Below are 20,965 nucleotides of genomic sequence, written 5' to 3' on the forward strand. Positions count from 1 at the left end.
ATGATTGTGGAGCTCTGAAGTCATCAGTGATGTCAGTGAGCATGTAAGAGGTGCCTACATAAGGACCTCACCCTTCTTCATTCCGTAATGCAAGTATTTTGAATTTGTGTCCACTCTACTCTTTTCTTTCAGTTTACCAACATTGTTCTCATTTTTCCATTGCTTTTCCTCTGTCTATTCACAAGTTCATTTAAAACTTTTCATGATTCATACTAATCCTTATTTATTTGCAAGCAATTATTGCCATATAACCCAATGTATTGCACTCTTCATTGCCAAAGGACTCCGTACATGAGGTACCAAATGAACTGACATTATCCGACCCACATGAGAGTTTTCTCCTTCAATTTCCATTTTGAGTGTCCTTATATTCACAACCCAAAATATAACTTCTAGTATGATAACCTTCAAAGCATGTCCACACAACTCACAAAACACCTAAAAGTTGCCAATTGACCCCTTAACATAATAATCTGTAAAACCTGTCCCAGCAACTCACAAAACGCTCACAGCTACAAGAGGGATCACCCCCCAAGCCATCTATGACAACTCTCTCTCAGCTTTAGCCACACCCCTAGACCCTGGGTCCACCCCCACGTTAAACAACTTGCCACTGTGGAAGCCACACATGTGGCCAGTGTAATCTTCATGCAGTACTCTTGCAAACCCACACCAAGGACTTTCAGCACAATCTTTGATCATTGGTTAACCAATATAGCACAAATAAACCACAGTTGTTTCACACTACCCATGCATATGAAATACATTTATTTAGAATAGGGTGTCAACAATCTGTCCGACTTCATATTACATACAACTGGAATGTAAGAGTCTCAGTAAAATATTATGAAACTCAAGCTTTCCTTTGACAAGAACTACAATAGAATCGACTCAGAGTTTACATGAAGATTAACAATTGGCTATGCACAAACATTCAATATATATTAAGCAATGCATCCTTGTTGCTTTCACACTATTTTTCACACTGTGTCAACACTCTCTATGGAAACTGCACATAACTCTCTTTCCTTTTCCTTGGACCAGCAAGGGAATATGCATTACCACTCTAGAAGATCAGCATACAAAACTGATTCAGAAACATCATGGAGCTATAACAAACTCAGATCACCCCCGCCGAGGATTGAATAATAACAATTGCATACATTCACCATACTTTCATTTGGCAGCATTTTGATCAAATTACCTGTGCCTGTTTTTACCACCTGTAATAATAATTTTGTAACATATTTACACATTAGAAAAAAGCTTTTACCTCAAAGCTCTAGACACCATCAATCTAAATTTTTATTGGTCAAAGGGAAGACCATACAGGAACCCCTGATATTGAATAACCACCATCCATAATGAAAATGGTACCAGTAATGTATGAGGAGGACTCGCTAGCAAGCAGAGTCACCAGAGATGTTATATCGGGATCCACAATTCCCCATCTTCCCATAGGCACTATTTTTGGTGCAACTGCATGCACCCATGGTTTTTTCAACAGATCATCCGTGATCTCTGACTTGAATATTCCAGCTGCAATAGCATTGACCCGAATATTGTATTTACTAAGTTCCACAGCCATCACCTAAAGAACAGAATCAAAGAGCAGAAGAGAGTTAGCAGGGGAAAAATGTTCCTCTTTTATACTCCTACTGTAATTTTCAACATAAAGATTGTAATTTGAGGCCCACTAACACACAAGTAAAAAACCAATATCAAAATATAGCAAATGATCGATTATTGCTTGAGATTGGTCAGGATCAGTGTTAGAACATTAGCTATCACTGACCAACTTGTGAGGCCCCATATGAGGAGGACAATGGACGGTATATCTAGGATTATCAGTAGGTTAGTGGGCAGTATGTGTAGCAGCAAGTGTAGGCCAAAGTCAGAGGCATGCTACAAATATATTTAGGCAGCTAGATTTGTCGAGTCCTGATTTGGTGATCCTAGACAGGTCCAAATCTGTCCCAGGTTAGGTGCAATAAGGCCCCCAACTCACAGTGCCAGTTTGGGAAAATTAGGGTTAGGGTTAACCGATCAAACTGGTAAGCTATTCAGTTGATCAAAGGTTGACCATTCACAGTCAAAATTGGTGTGCTGGTCGGATGGCAAAGATTCACTGGTTGAACTTTGCCATGCCACCATCTTCCTCAGATTGAGCAGGTCTGCACCAGCAGAGTCTGCCATGTTTTGGCCTCCATCTGGAGATTGTTTTCCCACACTTAGTAGATGAATTTCATGCATAATATTTGGCACATTTCCTACATTCCGCTGCATACAGGTGCCACAGCAAGCATCTCGAATTCTGACATAGTATCAGAGCCTCTTCATCGACTCTTGTGACACCCTCGGCCTTGAAGGAAGGAGTTCCATTCATTAGAAACTCCGGTTCAGCGACACATTGTCTTCTGCAGGTCATTGCTTATTGATTCCCCTAGCCATTTATATCTTATTCAATGGCCACGAAACTTCCCATTCTCAGCTTCGAGGATACAGGGAAACTATGGCACAAACTATCCACTTTGGAAGATGAAGATTCGAAGCCATCTTGTGGTTCCAATAATATGGGAGATCACCATGGGAGCTTCGTGCTCAGCCTACGGGGGTTGTGGGAATCAATACACCTGCTGATCTGGTTGCACTTGCGGATACCGCATTTGGAGATTGGATGTGTTGAAAAGATGCATGAGTTCAACAATGCAGCTTGGATCCTCGACCTCAAACTAGAGTTATACAACATGAAGATGGAAGAGGAGCATGCTGTCCAATAGCACGTCACAAAGATGAAGATAGTCCACGATCAACTAGCAGCCGTTGGTTAGACAACCGACTCTTCATGAATTGCTCGCCTCCTTCTTGGTATGCTTCCTTGCAGCTACAAAAGCTTCATAACTATGATGATTGCAGGACAGCTTGCAGCACTAGTCACTTTTGAAGAGTTGGTGCCTTTCATTCTGTAAGAAGAGGAGAGAGAAAAGAAGTTTGAGAGCACGTGGTGAAAAGGCCTAGGGAAAGGCAAGGGCAAGCGTGACAAAGGTACCAAGGACGACAAGACGGGAGATTCCAAGAAGAAGAAAAAGTGCTTCTACTGCGAAAAGCTTGACTTTACAAAATCAATGCTTTGCTAGTCCAAGTATCATGGGCAGTTCAGACATATCTGCATCAGTAGAAGGCAAAAAAGGTGGATGGACTTCCACAAGTCTAACAAACAGGAGACCTGCATGGCTTGCAGGGAAGGAAAGCAACACTGGGACATGTTCCCGATAGAGGCCACGCATAGGGCCACTAAACCATTAGTGTTGATTCATTCAAACATTTGTGGGACTTTGCCTACAAAGTCATTATCATATCTGCCTACTTCCTCACATTCATTGATGATTTCAATGCGATTTGGGTATTTTGCATTGCGAAGAAGTCTCAACCCTTCAACAAGTTCAAGGAATGGCTTGTGAAGGTAGAGAAGGAGACTCACGAGTACCAGGCTAGGCTAGTGACCAAAGGCTAGGCAAAAGGATTAGACTACAATGAGAATTTCGCCCCAACAGCTCACATGGAGATCATTCACACATGCACATTCATCATGGCCTCTGCTTCCCTGAACAGGGACTTGGAGGAGGCAATCCATGTGGAGTAACCAACAGGTTTCGAATCCAAGTTAGATGTTACTTGCAAACTTATGAAGGCATTAGATGACGGCATTAGACAACAAAGAATAGTTTACCTGAAGAGGGGTAGCCTTTGGAACTTTCTCCTTGCCACTGTAGCCGGCCTTCAGATAACTAAAGGGCAGTAAACTTCTTCTACTTTAGCATCCACATTGAATTACAGCCAATAAGCATCATTTACAGCCACTCCTCATTAACCAAAACCACACATTTGATTAAATCCACTTAGACATACACTTAACAACAACTGGATGGAGGCTAGAATGCCCCTACTCAATGAAAGCATACACAAGTGACACCCCATTGGCCCCAAACACTTGGCGGGCCATTCCGCTATTTTTTTATTGCATCTTTTAGTGGATCTCTTCTGTTTACAACAAGTGCTAATCTCCCACACTGCCATACTGGCAAATCCACTATCTGAGCCAATGCTTGGCTTCCTTAGGCGTCCAAACCTTCAGTGCAACACTAGCCAATGCTTGGCATCCTTAGGCATCCAATCCTTCCGTGCATCACTAGCACTCAACTGCTAAGGCATAACTGAAAACTTCAAGGCATAACTGAAAACCTCAAGGCATCTGTGACCAATACAAGCTGTCCAATGCATCCCACAGCTTGTCTAGAGTGGTTAGGCAGTCCCAAAACAACATATCTAGCCCCACAAAGGTAGAAAACCACAGCAAAGTCTTCCGAACTTGCTCAAGAATCAACCAAGCTCAAAAAGCACTGCTAAACCTGAAGTCTGGATCCAATTTGGACACTTCCACAACCCAAGATGGCCAGGGAACGGTTCGAAGAGCAAGAAGAGACTAAAAGAGCTTTTAAAAAAAACAATAGCTTCAAAACGGTAGCATACCCAACATTAAAGTCTTCCAGAGAAGCTCCAAACTTTTGTACCACCCATGCATCAGAACCACCAAGATGAGTCGAGACTTGCTCCCAGCTGTCCATGGAAGAGGGCCGACCCAAACTCTTCGCACCTATCCCCTTCCAGGTCCCCATTTGAGCAGCAGCCCACCAAAACCAGCCGACTCCAGCCCTCGCGGATGAAGAGAAGCAACAAAAAGGCCCAGGCAGCTCCAAGAGGGTGTCGAGCTTCAGCAACTAGCCCTCAAAAGGGCAGCAAAGGCAAAACTAGAGAGAGACGTCATGATTGACAAGCTAGCAAGAGACTCTTGCTTCAAAGGTAGACGCTCCGCTAGGAGAACCGACCACGCTAAAGTACCTCTGGCAAATTGCACAAGGCAAAGGAGAGGGTGCAGCATCAAGTCGGTAGGAGAGGAGTCACCGAAAACGGCAGGCTGAAAAGACACGCCACCCAAGAGAAAGAAAGAAAGAAAGAAAGTCTATTAACGTCCACGGGAGACCAAGAGGTCTATGGGACAACATGAAAGCCATCTAGTAAATCAGCTTAGGGAGGGCGCAGGGCAACTCCCAAGGAGTGCAAAAGCAGCTCCATTTATTTAGAGAGTACCTATATTATAGCCTAGATAAAACATACACACATATATATAGTTGGCCTTACATCAGTTTAAGAATGAGAGTCTTTTGGTTTTGATTTAAACTCTCTAATGAGTGCTATCCCATCCCGGTAGACTACCCATTTACCATCCTTTCTGGCAGCCTGAACCTTTGCTAATTCCTTTGCCTTATCCTTCAGTTGAGCCTTGGTGAGTTCCTCGGCTATCCATATCTTCGTCCCTTTCAGCTTGTGAGATTGTCGCAGAACGTTTATACGTATGTCTCGTGAGTTGAACGTAATGATAGCATGGCCATTACGTTGACCGATATGAACTACTCGAGCTTCACCGTCGTCATCTGGGTTGTCACGATTGTCATCGGCATCTGCTGTCCAGTCAACAGTAGGCATGGCTGTTTGGACATGTGCTAAGGTATCACTAAAAAATTCATCTTCTTTATACCATCCATCTGGAAGCCCCCCAATTCTGATTTTCAAAGCATTATCCTTTCTAGCTGCATGTTCTTTAATCTCTTCCTGAATATCAGCTTTGTTGACCTTTGCATCAAACTCCACAGTCACTTCTTGCTTGGCTGTCTGCATTTCAGTATGAACTAGATTCTTGACTGCAGAGACTAGTTGCGGGGTAGGGGGGGAAGCATTGCATGACTTTATAACCTCGTCAATGACTTACCAGGTCCTTCCAAGACTTGAATTCTAACTATGGCATCCGTTAGCTGCATCCTCAGCTCTCTCGCTTGATCCTGTAGGAAGTAAATTTGTTCATGATATCCCAGAATTGGTCGGTCAAAAAGACCACCTCGTTCATATATATGTGCATACTGGGAAGGCGTCCTGGCTGCCATTGTGGAGTATCTGGCTTTGTTACTGGAGGCTGCTGGAGTGGAAGGGGTTTTTAAAGAGGAGGCGACCAACAAGCATCAAGCAAAAACAAGAGCCCGCGAGGGCCAAATGCGCAAGGAGGGGTTGGGACAGGCACACACGAGGACGTGCACACACCTGCAAAAAGCCATGCATCACTTTGACTGCCATGTGGCATTTTTTTTATTTTTTCAAGAAAGAGACTTCTATTAAGAGAAAAAACCTGCGAGAGCAAGCTCAAAGCAAAATACATGATGAAACCATGAGGATAAATAAACCCCCTCAAAATGAGGTGGAAAACAACCAAGGCTGAGGCTGAAAGTGCCACCTCAACCCTGTAAGACTCTCAGAGAAGAAAGAAGAATCCTTCCATTCCCTATAGAAAGAAGCCCTCCTAGCCGAGGCTGCACGGGAGTCTCCCTGCATACTCGTCCATACGGCCATCAAGGTATGTATGGTGTCTGTCCAGATACTAGCCAATGTGTGCGAGGGATGAACCTGAGTTCCCTATAATGCTTTTGTGCATCTGGCTCTCCAGATATGCCAAGCCGCTATGCTCGCTAGAATCTCCCAAGAGGTATCCACAGAAGCATGTATAGCTGCAAAAGGAAGGTGTGGTATCACATCCAAAGAACAGGACTCAACCTGATGATGTCGAATCGAAATGGCCCGAGAAGAGTCAAGTCTCTCATAGAATACCTGAGGCCCCGTAAGAGAAAGCCAAGCCACTGCGTCCCATGTCATAAAGAATGGGGAGTGGGCAAAGTGACTGAAAATCCTGGCTACCCCCATCCAAATCATCCTCCCCTGTCTGCAATCCCATAAGCAATATTGAATCGTCTCCAAAGCAGAGAGGCAGCGAGGGCAAGGAGAGTCGGCTCCGAACCTAGATCTCCAAAGGTTCACTGCAATCCCACCATGGATAGAAAGCCAAAAGAAAAGAGTGATCTTTATATTCCTGTGGGATTTCCAGAGTCTCTTCCAAAAGCACCTCTGCAAATCCGCAGTGATATCAAATGCCTCCCAATGAGGAACTCTGGAAGGTCTCGAACCTCTACTACTAAGCTGGAATCTCCTAGCATTACTAACCGTGTAACGAAAGAAGGGGATGCTCTTCTCTCAATGCCCTGCGTCAATCCACTCCCGCTCTTCAGGGTCCCACTGCAAATACCTAATGGAAACTCCCCCGTAGAGCCAAAGTCTCTAAGATCCAGTGGAGAGAAGCCGGGGGTCTGGGTCGAGGAACCACTCTGAATCTGATCCCTGCACCAAAAGACCTACAACTCTGATAGGCTGAAAAGCAGACTCAAGCAAGATGTCCTCGATGGACCTGAACAATCTGCCACAATCATGCACACTAAAAACCAAGGCATCCTCATGTGCATCTTGAAAGGCCAAAAATTGAAGAGGAACACCGCCTCTTGTAAAAGCACCTGCCCAAGTGGATCAATTGAGTGGCATATCATCTGTGTCTATCCAATCCGCTGGAAGGACTGCCTCAATTTGCAAGATCCTCCCCGCACTCCCTCTGAGCTATCCTGTCAACTGAGATTTGGTCTCCTCTGGAAGCCTGCGGAAAGCTTTCCATGACCCCAATGATGAGGCGGGTCTCCTCTCCCACATGGACCACTGCATGTAGGTGAAGCACCAAGTGGACTGCCAAGATCATCCAAAATACTGTCATTCCACATGATCGGTTGCCTATCGATCTCTTCATGAGAGGGAGGGGGTGCTCCTGAAATTGGCCCATGCTTTCAAGATGGCAACCATGAGGGGACGAAGGAGACCTGAGATGTGCTGCGGTGAAAATCCACCTAATACTGCCCATCCAATCTCCTCCTAAAGAAGGTGTGCACGTCTGTATGCTGCTAATAAAAAAAGCCTTCCACGGCTCCTGCCCTGGCATAAGTCCCCGCACCACCATCTTGCAGAGTAAAGCTCTACACTGTAAATATGGATCAATAATATTCAGACCCCCTTCCTGTGTTGGGAGGATGAGGGTCTCCCAAGCCACCCTGAGTAACGCATTTGTTGTGCCATCAAGCCCACTTCAAAGAAAATTTCTGATCGGTCTCCTGAGCTGAATGATGCAATCCCTAGAACGGCACCAGCATGAACAAACAAACCAGGCCGGGCCAAGAGGACCTAGTTGACTACCACAACTCTAGAGGCAAGATCCAGCTTGGCTGAGCTCCAAAAAAGGAGCTTCCTCCTGATGCTCTCCAACACAGGAGCAAACTGCTGCATGGAAGAGAGATCCAAACTGACCTAGCAGCCCAAATACTTGACTGGCACACCCCTCTAAACCCAAGTGAATCCTATGTCAAGCCCCCAAACTGGAGTGTCCTCGTCACTGATCCAAAAGCCATTGGATTTATGCCAATTTATCTGCGCCCCCGCCACCAAGCAAAATAAATCCAATGCTGTCCTGAAAGAAGTGAGCGTCTGTTGTGTGGCATCCAAGTAACTGCTATGTCATCTGCCAACTCACTGTCAAGTAGCTCCTCTTCCCTTCTAATGGAAAGTCTCAGCCCAAAGATGTCAGCTTGAGATCTAATATAGATACTCATAGCTTCAACCACGAACAAAAAAAGAAAGGGAGCGAGGGGGCATCCCTGACGGACTGATCTGGAAATCTGAAATCTCTCACCCCTTACCCCACCAATAAGTACCTGGCTGTGGGCTGATCTGTACAAAGAGGAAACACCTCTGATCCAAGCATCTGTAAAGCCAAAATGTAGAAGGGTGCCCTCCAAAAAATCCCAATCTACTTTGTCATAAGCTTTCTCAAAATCCAAGAGTAGAATGGCTAGATTCTAGCCGCTCTTTTTTTTTTTTCCGAAAAAACAGTGCTAATTATATTACTTCGAGAACAAGATACAAAAAGTCAGCTTGTAGCTGACGGGCTGCGTTCACAAATCGGACACAGCCCTAAAAGGTAACACAATAAGTCACTCTCTCACGTCGGGATGAGGCGAGTGTGAATGAACAGCCATCGGGGTGGTGAATAGCACCACCGAAGGCCCTGCGAGGTCTGCTCGAAGAAGAGGCCCTGAGTGTTCCAAGCCCGAAGGAAGCGTCTCCGCTTCTCTTGACCGGACCGGGAATCTCCCTGAATCTGGTCCCACTGGCCTCTGAGGGTATGAATAATCTCGCACCAAATATCAGTCATGACCTGGGCAGTCGATAAGGAGGTGCCACCGAGGATCTGCGCGCAACGCGAGGTCCAAATGTGCCACCCTGCTATGCTGCTGATAATCTCCCAGACTGGCTGCCTCTCCTGAACTCCTGTATCTGCCTCTGCTAGGTGCTGCGGGATACCCTCGAGCAGCCCCCATGTACCCTGCGTGATAAGGAAAGTGGGGTCCTGCTGGCATGCCTCGAATAAGTGATGTAGACCAGGTGCGGTGCTGCACCAACAGAACGCGCCCCACGTGATCAAGCCTAGCTCTGGTGCTGCGCGAGTGAGAATCCCGAAAGTCCACCTCCACACTTCCTGGGCGCGAGTGCAGCTCCACAGGCAGTGCTTTGGTGACTCCTCAGCCACATGGCAGATCTGACAGCGTCCGTCCTGGCCTATCTGTCTCAACCAGCTCCCCACCGGAAGACCTTTGTGGGCGAGAAGCCACAGGAAGTAGGAAATCTTCCGCGGCCGCCAACTCTCCCACAAGGCCTTCCAGAAGGCCTGCAAAAAGAATCTGGAAATACCCTGTGCATACGAGCTGGGCCGCTGGGTGGGGGGGCGACTCTGCATCCTCCTAAGAACTTGCCTGCCCAAAGTCGTGCTGTAGGCGAAGAAGGAGGTCGGCCCCTGTCCTGTCACAACCTCTGGCCAGCTCCACTCTCCTGGGTCCCACTCAAGCTCTGACAAGGCCCGCTCCTCCCAGAGCCAGAGTCGCCAGAGCTGCAGCTGATCTTGCTCGATGCTAGGGTCGGTACGCCAGACCTTCCCCAAAAGGCCTACGATCCGAACCCTCTGCCATGGGAGTAGGGGGTCGATGAGTGCATCCTCTCTCCTGAGTCGTCCATCCCCCATAACCGCGAAGAAAGAAATAGAGGAGTCGACCATACGTCCTACGACCACCAGTGGGATGCCACGGGGGGTGAACTGTCCCAGCCAACGGTCGTCACCAGGCATGAGGATCTGAGGCTCCGGTGAAACTAACCAGTCAGCTGGGATCGCGCCGTCGATCTCCGTGCGTCTCGCCTGGGCTCCACGAACACCTCCAGCGGCGTCTGCGAGATCAGCCGTCTCCAAATATCTGTATGTGTCCCTCCAAACTCGAAGGGACCGGGCTGGCCCCCTCATCCAACCATCCCACCTCATGTGTGATCTCTCCCCCAACTGAAGGCCCTCGGCATCTCTGACCTGATCGTTCCAGATAAGCGGCTGGCGATCAATCTCCTCTTGACAGCGGGGAGGGGACTGAATGAGACTGAGGCGGAGCCGCCTCCAAACCATGAGGAGGCTACGAACGAGTGGGGAACGGGGCTGAGTAAGTGGGGCGGAAGTGAAGATCCACCTGAGGGACGGGAGCCACTCTCCACCTCGTCGCGGGACACAAGAACCGACCCCCTGCTGAAGTAGCATCTTCCACGTCTGCCCCCCCGGGGTCAAAAAACCGCGGATGACTAACTTGCCTAGCAAGGCCTGACTCTGCAGCTCTGGATCGATGACTCCAAGGCCTCCCTCAGCCTGCGGAAGAATAACTGTCTGCCAAGCAACCCTGGCTCTGGTATCTCTGAGGCCATCCTCCCCGGACCAAAGGAAGTTCCGAACCAGCCTCCTAAGCTGTGCCACACTGGATCTCGAGAAACACCAACAGGAAGCCACATACCAAGCCGTGGCAAGGAGGACTTGGTTGACTACCAAGGCACGACCTGCAAGGGAGAGCTTAGCAGTGCTCCAATAAGCCAGCTTCCGTCGGATGGAATCTAGCACCGGGAGAAACTGCTGAGCTGGCGTGATGTCCAGGCCGACCTGAAAACCCAAGTATCTAGCTGTCTGTCCCCGCGGGATCCACCTGAAACCCAAAAACCTCCCCCACTGAGAACGCGCCCCGGGGTCTGTGAGGAAACCAACTAATTTGTTCCAGTTGATTTTCGCACCAGCAGCCGGAACAGAAGACCTCCAGGGCCAACCTCACCCTCTCCAGCATCAACTCATCGTCCTGGACATACAGGGCTGTGTCATCCGCGTACTCCGAGTCCAAGAGCTCCGTGTCCTCCCGGAGGGGGAGGCGAACACCCCTGATCCCTGTAGACCTCGCCCGGAGATAGTAAGTCATAGCCTCGGCGAAGAAGAGAAACAGGTAAGGGGCAAGGGGGCAACCCTGACGCACTGATCTCTCCAAGCTAAAACGCTCTCCCATCCTGCCTCCAATGATGACTCTGCTGGAGGCTGTCCTGTACAAAGCTGAAATGCCCTGAATCCAACCTGCTGGGAAACCTAGCCGCTCCAGAGTCCCCTCCAGAAAGGACCAGTCCACCCGATCGTAGGCCTTCTCAAAGTCGAGAAGTAGGATGGCAAGGTGTGATCCGCTGTGCTGAGCCCACTCTGCCGCCTCTGAAAAGGTGAAGACATTGTCCAGTATACTGCGATCCTGAACAAAGCCTGTCTGAGTGTCGTGAATGATGTCTGGCAGTAGAGGCCGAACTCTGGCGCTGATCATCTTGGCTAGGATTTTGTAGGCAGTGGTAAGGAGAGTGATCGGGCGCCACTGACGGATCTCCTGTCTATCTCCTCCCTTCGGGATGAGGCAAATCAATCCCGAGGAGAGGCTCTCTGGCTAATAACCGCTGCTGAAAATCCTCTGAAAAGCTGCTAAGAGGGGCTGATGGATCTGGTCCCAGAAGGAGGTGAAGAATGCCCGGGATAGCCCATCCTCACCTGGGCATTTCTGTCCATCGATGGCCATCAAGGCCTCCAGCATCTCATCCGTGGTAAACGGTGCCAACAGCGTCGCCTGCATGCTAGGCTGGACCAAGGAAGGAGTGTGTCTCCACACCTCCTCGCGGGCACGACGAGTGCGAGGAGCAAGTGGCTCCTGCTGAAAAAGGGTCCTGTAGAAGTCGGTGGCCAATCCCAAGACCTCTCCCGGATCCGTGACAATGTGTCCCGACGCTGTCCTGAGACTCCGAAGCTGATCACCTGCAGCTCTCAGGCCATGTGTCCTGAAGAACTCCCTGCACATCCGGTCACCCTTCCGAGCCCAGAAGGAGAGAGAGGCGTGATAGGAAAACTCTGAGCGACGCTGGAGTGTCTCCTCAAGAAGGGCTCTGGCTCGAAGGGCCTGGATCCGAAGCTCCTCCGAGCCCGGGGATGCCTGCTGGAGCCGCTGAATGGAGGCGAGGTCTCTCCGAAGGGCTCTCTCTCTACCCCACCACTCCTGTCGAACCTGTAGGGCTGCGAGCTGGCAGATCTGGCTGGACTCCCGCAATGCCTACGCCACCGAATCAACCAAGTCCTCGCACTCGCCCCAGTCTCTGTCCCAAAGATCGCAAATACTGCTGCGCACGTCCTCCCTCGAGAATATGGAATCGGGAATCCGGCATGAGCGGGGGGGAAGGGTCTGAGCTGCCGAATCTAATGATAAGAGCACCGGCGCATGGTCGGAGAGTGTCGTCCCTGAAACTATACTGGCCTAACCGCCTCTGCTGATGGCCCAATCACTAACATAGAATCTGTCCAGCCTCTCCAGGAGTCTGCCTCCTTCCCTGCGGAAACCCCACGAGAAGTCCAAGCTCCCGTGCCAACGCCGGAAGGACGGGTCTCGCCAACAGTCCCTTTCTCCTATCGCAAAGATGAAAGAGTCCCAAGCGGACTGCTCTGCCTGAGCCATACCTGTAAATTCCAGTCCTCTGCCCTGCTGGTCCTCCAAGGTCTCCAAATTGTTGAAGTCACCTCCAACAATCCAGGAATCCACGTCTGGGAGAATCCCTGTAAGTGTCCTCCAGAAGGTGGCTCTACAACGGAGATCTGTGGGGGCATAAATGTTGAGGATTCCAACTCTGGAGCCCTCTAATTCCAGGCCTACCCAAAGGGCACGACCTGGAATCAACGTGCCATGATCGAAAACTTGCTCTCCCACGGAAGTACAGACACCACCACTCCTCCCCAGTGCGCCGATCGAGGGCTCCCAATAAGTGTGAGAGCGACCAGTGAGGATCTTCCCACATCTACGGGAGTGAGCCGCCGAAAGCTTGTGTTCCTGTAGCAGAAGTACATCCACACGTCCTACCACTGCTGGCTGAAGTTCCTGTCTCAAAATGAGCTTCCTGGGACCACGGGTGCCAGAAGAGTGAAACCCGTTCACATTCCAGGATACGAGGTGTAGGCTCATGGTGAGGACTGGGAGGCAGCGAACAACTGTCTGCTCGCGGTCGAGGTCGAAGAAGAAGCTGACATTTCGGAGGAGAGGCGCTGGCGCTTATGGGAAGGTTTGGAGGGGGAGGCGGGGTCGTCCTGCCCGTCCTTCAACACCTTCAGCAAAGGCGAGAGGCCTTTGGTACCATGAACGAAGGCTTTCTCGAGCCAGCTCGAGATCTCTGAGGTGGACATCCCGTAGAAGGCACAGAGTTTCTGAGGCGTCTAGGCTCTGACATCTTGGGGGAGGGGCCAAGACAGGGGGGGCCTGAGGATCACAATCAGTCTGAATCGTTTGGCGGCGCAATGCCACCGCAGGCGCACGTCACCCTCGGACCACTGAGTCTCGAGAAGCTGCCCACCGGACGGGCCTATCCAGGAACAAATCTGAGCATGCGTCTGCTCCCTGAGAGCCTCCCAAACCAAGTCGTCTGTCCAGGTCTCGGTGCCGTCACTGAGGAACGTGAAAGCAAAGCTAGGGCCATCCCTAGGGGCCAAGGCGGCTATCTTCCCATCCGTCCCTTTGCGGAGCAGGAAGATACTGATGTCGAGGCAAGCAGGGAAGGTCCCGAGGTCGGCCACATCCAAGTAGTCCCAGGGGCCAGATCTGTAAAAGTCGCGGGGGAGCTCTCTCTCCTGAGGCTGAGGCCCATCAGAGTCTGCCACTGAGGGGCAAGCGGACGGAGAAGCCTGCATCGGTGATGGTGGAGACTCCGGGTGTCCTATCAGCGGAGGGGGAGGAGGCTGGGGAATAGGCAGCTCAGACTCCTCAGGGGCGGCTGGCGGAGAGGCTGGGAGAGGGGAGGCTGGGGAGAGGGAGAGAGGGGGACCTGAGGCTGTGGAGGGCGGGCTACCGTCGAGGAAGATGCTCTCCCAAGTCCCTGGGGCGGCTGCCTATCGGGTCTCTGGGGAGCAGCTACAGGCGGGGTAACCTCTGCCTCCTTGCCTTTATCCGAAATCTTCTTGTTCTTTCCCTTTTTTCTTCTAACCTCAGTCCAGCCGCCAACTAGCTCTGGTCTGGGCTCCGGCTGCCTCTGCTCCTCCTGGCGTGGCTGTCCGGAGGGGGGAGGAGGGGGCGGAGCGGGGGGAGGCGGGGAGGGCCGAGAAGAGCTGGCGAAACGTGGGCAGGCAGCCGCCAGGTGTCCAAATCCGTGACACCTCAAACACTGTCCTGGCTGTCCGGTGACTACCATGCTCTGGGTGATGCTGCCGGCACTTGTCACGATCTCGATCACTGCCGGGAGAGTCGCAGGATCCGCCACGGCCACACGGACTCGGGGGGCTCCTGCCGTAGTCACCGCATCGGCGAAGGTATCGTGCATAACCCAGCCGAAGTGGGAACCAAGGTCCCTAACAATCGGCCGCAGCTCAGCAGCAAGACCAGGAAAAACCAGCGTCACTGGATGGCGAGGTATACGGAATCGGGCATCAAAATCTGCTGCGCTGAATCCACGGTACCACGGGACTATCATGATAATCTTCCCGTCCACTGACATGGGGGAGCCAGCAATCAGGTTGCTCGCAGCTTTCGCACTGGAGAGTTTGAGCCAGAAGATGCCCCTTCCCATAAGGGCCACCTCCACAATATGGCCGTCCTCTAACATGAGAGTGGACTGGAGCCAGTCCCTGATGGCTGATCTGGAGGGGAAATGTCCAATGACTCTGCCGTAGACTGATGTAAGAGAAGTCATTGGCCACCTCCTGAACCCGAGATGACTGCTGCTCAGTCAGGATGACGCGGTAGGCATCTGGAGAGGGAGGGACCGTCTGGGCCTCCGGTTCCGGGCAGGGAGCCGCCATACCGCCAAGACAAACTGCGAGGCTTCGGATGAGGAAGAGGCTGTCACCCAATAACGGGGGGGGTAGAAGCGGGAGGGTGGAGCCTGGGTGTGGCGGGAACGGAGGTGGCGCACGAGGTGGCGGACGGGGGGTGGGGAGGAATGGAGAGGCGGAGGGGGCAGGGTGGGGCGAGTGAACGGGGGCGGGGGTGAGGGCGGAAAACCAAAAAAAAAAAAAAGCGAGAGGCGAGGGGTGAGTGGAGGCGAGGGGTGAGTGGACGGGCTGGCGGCGGGGGTGAGCGGAGTGGAGCGAGGGGGTGGCGGGCTGGGGTGGGGCGGTAGCGGGGCGGTAGCGGTAGGGCGGTAGCGGGGCGACGGGTAGCGGGCTAGGGCGGTAGGGTGTAGCGGGGCGGGGGGGTAGCGGGCTGGGGCGGAGGGGGGTAGCGGGGCGGGGTAGCGGGGCAGGATAGCGGGCGGGATAGCGGGGTAGCGGGGCGGGATAGCGAGGGTGAACGGAGGGGGTAGCGGGGCGGGATAGCGGGGCGGGGGTGAGCGGAGGGGGTAGCGGGGACGGGGGTGAGCGGAAGGAGTAACGGGCGGAGGGGGAGGTAGAGGTACGGCGGGGGGGAAGGGAAGCTCGCAGGAGCAGGAGCGTCTCTAGTGTCAGATTCTAGCCGCTCTGCATGGCCCACTCTGAAGCTTCCCAAAAGGAGAAAATGTTATAAAAAATGCTTCTGCTATATACAAATCCCGTCTGAGTGTCATGAATAAGATCTGGGAGAAGGGGTTGCAATCGGAGGCTGATTGCTTTGGCCAGAATCTTGTAACATGCCCCCAAAAGTGAATAGGCCTCCATTGGGACACTAAATTTACCTCTTTTCGGGATAAGGTGTATGAGACCCTCTGTAAGCGACCCGGGCATCTTGCCCAAGTCCCAAATGCCCTGCAAGGACGATGTAATGTAGTCTCCAATCATATCCCAAAATGCAATGAAGAAAGAAGGGGTGAGGCCATCCGAACCAGGGCACTTGCCCTTGTGAAGGGCTAAAAGTGCACTCCTGAACTCTGTGTTGGTGGAAGGTGCATCAAGCAAAACATGCATATCTAGTTTCACCAACAAAGGGATGCTCTGCCAAATAACATGTCTAGCATCCTCTCTATCCTGTGTGTCAGGATCTGCAGTAAGAAGGGCAGCATACAAATCTGAAGCTATGCGCATGACGTCATCTGGATCTGTCTGTAAAACCCCATGTGAGTCAATAAGCTGGGATACACTCTCTCTACTATGTCTAGGGCCAAGAGTAGAGAAAAAGTGTTTATTGACACTGCCACCCATTTGAATCCAGAAGGACTCCTGTGCATGAAAGACATACTTTGCTCTTTAATCAAGCAATATCTGCTGATGAGCCCTTGTTGCAGCAAGGCGCTCCTAAATCCAAGCATCTGAAGGCCGTTTCTGCTCTTCCCTCTGCAAAGCTGCCAACTGCTGGCGAACAACAATCTCACGTCTGAGAATATCTCATCTCCTGGTACAAGCAACTGAGTGGTAGAAGTCACCACAGCAGCTACATGTGATGGAGATGGACATGAGAAACCCATATCTGCAGGGCTGCCTCTATAAAGTCCTCCTCTGTGTATAAGGCATCTGGAATCCTAATGTTGGCAGACGACCTCTCAAGTGAGGTTCTGAGATAGCCAGCACAACAGGAAAGTGGTCTGAAGTGGAAACCCCAGCAGCAATGCATACCAATCCACCTCTGTCTAGTGCCCTATCATCTACATAGAATCTGTCAATGCGTGCATGAATAGGCATCTGCTGCCTCCTGTTCGTCCTAGGAAGTAATCCCATAAGCAATACTGCTTTGTACTGCCCTGGGCCATACCCAATACTCAGCTGAATTCTAAAAAGGATTGACTTCCTCCTATCCTTGTGCAGCCCCTCACAAGTCCTTGTTGAAGATCCAGCCCATGATCTTCCTCTCCTACCTTTTTCCTGAAACATAGGGTACTTCACTACCCTAACTTTCCTGCATATTTAGGGGAGTTTACTGTCAGTTAGGAGCAGTCCTGTTGCATTGGTATCAGAGCACTTTTTGTGAGAAATTGTGGGAAATTCTTTGTCCAATCACTTTGAAATTTGGAGCATCTACTCTTGAGCCTAGGGCCTACCTCTCTGCAAAAATTCAGTGCCAGAAGTACTCTCTGTTGTGAGCTGCCACATGGCAGTCTCTGAGAAACCTTGATTTTCAAAGTGCGCAGGATTTGGGGCTTTTTGCATCAATGGAAAGCCCTTGCTTCCCTAATCATTTCTATGTGTGAGATTCCTAAAAGGATGGAGGATTGAGTCAACATTGAGGTTTTTTTCTCTTTGGTGCAAGAAAGTGAAGAAAGCGATGATCTGCTGTTTTCCTGCACCAAATTAGGACATTCTTGGCTTGATCTGTTTGCCCTAATCTCATAAGGACTGCTCCTAAGTCTGGTGGTGATCCGAGACTATTTGGAGGAGTTATGAGCTATTTCGACTGGCTGGCATGGAGGAACTGCTGCGAACTTCAGATGTACAGCTCCATTTCGGGTCAGCTCTAGTGTAGATGGTCGCCTAGCTCCATGAATGCAACTGACAAAGTGTAATAGTAATTTGGTTTTTTGTTACTGAGAATTTCGAAAATTCAATGCAACAGCTAGCGCAAAATTGCTATTTGCCAAAGGTTCTAGCAATTTCTAGCCAACCAGGTGTAATGTTATAAAATTCTACTCCTGATTGGCCCTTTGGTTCAGTCTTAGCATAAGGATCACCTAAACAAGTGGGAAATTTCAAATTTTCTCTCAGAAATTTGACCTGCGAAATTAGGGCAAAACTAGCATTTGGGGCTTTTGGTACTAGTTTTGATCAGGGCTTAAGACGGTCCATTTACTCTAGATTCAAGTCATTAAAGATGCCTGTCAAGAGGTCTACTAGTCAAGCTAGTAAGCAGCCGATGAGTATCTTTGATTCCATCCCAGAAAAGGAACCAGTTGATGATCAGGCTGTAGTTTCTGAGCCCAATGATCCTCATGTTGGCAATGTTCAAGGGGATTTAGCAGCAACTCCTCAAGTACAAGCATCCCTTAACCAAGAGCAGATCATAAAGAGTTATATGGACCCAATGCTACAGATATTCAAGGAGTTAACTAATGAGATTAAGACCAATAATCAGAGGATTGACCAAAGGATGCAGAACATGTCTGCCACTTTTAATAAAAGGTTTGATCAGTTCAGGAGAAGCCAAATTTATGATTGGAAGAGACATGTGGATCCCCAAATTGATGGAGACTCAGGTTTAGATGATGATGATGATCATCCTATACATGTAACTGAACCAGTTGGTTTTATGGCTTCTGCCCGAAGGACCTATCATTCTAGTGACTACCAGCAGACCTTAGGGCAGCAATGACATTCCAGCAATATATACAAACAGTTAAATCTATTGAACCAAAAGGACCTGTTCATCAAGACAAAGATACGAAAGACAAGATTATACTTCCTAAGTTCAAAGGTGATTCTACCTCTCCTGAGGAATTGGAGGAATGGCTCAGCAAGATGGATGACTACTTCCTTCTGTATCCAAAGGGTGATCAAGGTAAAATCAGATTTGCTGTTCTTCATCTAGAAGATTATGCCCAATCTTGGTGGAGGCATCTACAACAAGAAGGGTCAACTTTTAATGCTTGGGATGAATTCAAGGCTGAAATGCTTAAAACTTTTATAACTCCTTTTGCTAGGGATCAATATATTTGTAAGTGGTATGATCTTACTCAGCAAGGATCAGTGAAAATTAATATCAAACAGTTTTGGAAATCGGCTCTGTTTGTTCATGGTATTGATGAAAGAGTTAGAATGCTTAAGTTCATCCATGGTCTGCACCCTAGTATTGCTTCAGATGTTGCAGCTCAAAAGCCCAATTCTCTTAAAGAGGCCATGCAGTTGGCAGAGCTTTATGAACCCAAATACAATTGAAAGGAGAAGACTTTGGGTATTGGTCACTTTGGGACTAAGCCTATGGTCAAAGGGGTTTCCAATGATGAAAGCAAACTTCTTGCACCTGCTACAACTTCTTCTATTTCTAGGTTCCCCACAGTGTATGGCAGTGGCATGGGACAACCTAAGGCTTACAAGGCTACAGATGTAAAGTCATCCTTTAAACCCACTCCAAAGGATGATCTGAGTGATAAAAGAAACAAGTTGGTTAAGCAGTTATCTCAAGCAATTATTGATGATAGGAAGAAGAAGAATTTGTGCTACCTTTGTGGTGAGAAGTGGACCCCTGAACATAGGAATGTGTGCAAAGCAAAAACGTGAGCAAAGTTGAGCTTGATTCTAGAGATTGATGAGGATTTATCTCCTAATACTTCTATACCAGAATCTGAAATTCATGAATATCAGGACTATGTGAATGAAGGCCTTGATGATGATGGGGATCATAGTTCCAAAGGGGAGACCACCTTTCCTTTTGATCCAGGTGGGTTATCCATGTTTGACACCATACTTATGGATGATAGTTTGCCAAGGTGCTCAAATAGATCTAGACAATGGAACATTGAAGTTGTTGAAGGATATGAGGATGAGATCATAAATTCTGATGGAAATGATGCTGTGAATGATGATGAAGTGTATTGGGATACACAATCAGTTGTGTACAGCATATCTCCTGATGTTTTTATGGGCTGCAAGGCCTCTCAAACCCTTAGGTTAAAAAAAACAATCAATAACACCAGTCCACATTTTGGTTGACAGTGGGAGCACTCATAACTTCATTAATGCAAAGACACTTCAAACAGTGAAGTTATGCCCATCCACTTTGGATCATGGGATCAAAGTTGAGGTGGCTAATGGTCAGCATTCCCACAGTAAGCAATATTGTCAGGCTGCTCAAGTGCAACTTTCTCAAGACTATACTTTTCATGGAGATCTATTTGTCTTGGAAATGGGACCTATTGACATTGTCCTTAGTTGTGAATGGTTGAGAACCTTGGGAGAATTCTCTATGGACCTTAACAGACTGTATATGAAGTTTATGCATGAAGGTAAGCTCATCACTTTGATGACTCATCAATCTCCTAAATTGTCCTTAATTTATGCAAGAAGAATGGCCAGAGACCTCAAAAGTGTTTGTGGAGTCTATGCTATTTAGTTGACCAAGTCTCAAGAGGGTAATGGGTTGTTGGTGGAGGATAAAGACATGCAGTCCCTATTACAGCGATACTCTGATGTATTTGCCGATCTTCCCAACCATCTCCCTCCCATGAGAGATGTGGATCATGCAATTGTGTTGGAGGCAGGATCTAAGGCAATCAACAAAGCTCCATACAGGCTTTCTAGAGCTGAAAGGTAAGAGGTGGCAAGCCAAATAAAGGAAACTCCTTGACAAGGAATTTATTACACACAGTCAATCACCCTTTGCCTCTCCTGTGTTATTGATTAAGAAGAAGGATGGCTCATTTAGAATGTGTATTGATTACAGGGATTTGAACAAAATGACAATTAAGAATAGGTTTCCTATCCCCAGAATTGATGATCTACTGGATGAGCTTAGAACAGCAAAGTACTTCACAAAGATTGACTTAAGGTCAGGCTATCATCAAATAAGGATGAAGGAGGGAGATGAACATAAAACCGCCTTCAGGACAGAACGTGGGCTTTATCAATTCAAAGTGATGGCATTTGGCCTAACCAATGCACCTGCAACTTTCCAGACCCTAATGGACAAGGTATTGCAGCCTTTCCTCTATAAATTTGTGTTGGTATTCTTTGATGATATGCTGATCT

General features: G+C 49.1%; 1 protein-coding gene across 1 annotated transcript in view; it reads right to left on the minus strand.

The window, feature by feature from the left end:
• Positions 1 to 989: 989 nt before the first annotated feature.
• Positions 990 to 20,965, minus strand: part of LOC147894069 (uncharacterized) — a 38,995-nt gene continuing 19,019 nt past the window's right edge. Inside the window, exon 3 of the mRNA XM_087384897.1 lies at positions 990 to 1,591. Within this exon, the coding sequence (XP_087241023.1) occupies positions 1,313 to 1,591 (279 nt within the window). The 3' untranslated portion in view covers positions 990 to 1,312. The remainder of the gene's footprint in view (positions 1,592 to 20,965) is intronic.

The sequence above is a fragment of the Dipteris shenzhenensis genome, chromosome 14, assembly GCF_047967505.1.
Source record: "Dipteris shenzhenensis isolate YYH24624 ecotype China chromosome 14, Dip_SZ_1.0, whole genome shotgun sequence".
Lineage (NCBI taxonomy): Eukaryota > Viridiplantae > Streptophyta > Polypodiopsida > Gleicheniales > Dipteridaceae > Dipteris > Dipteris shenzhenensis.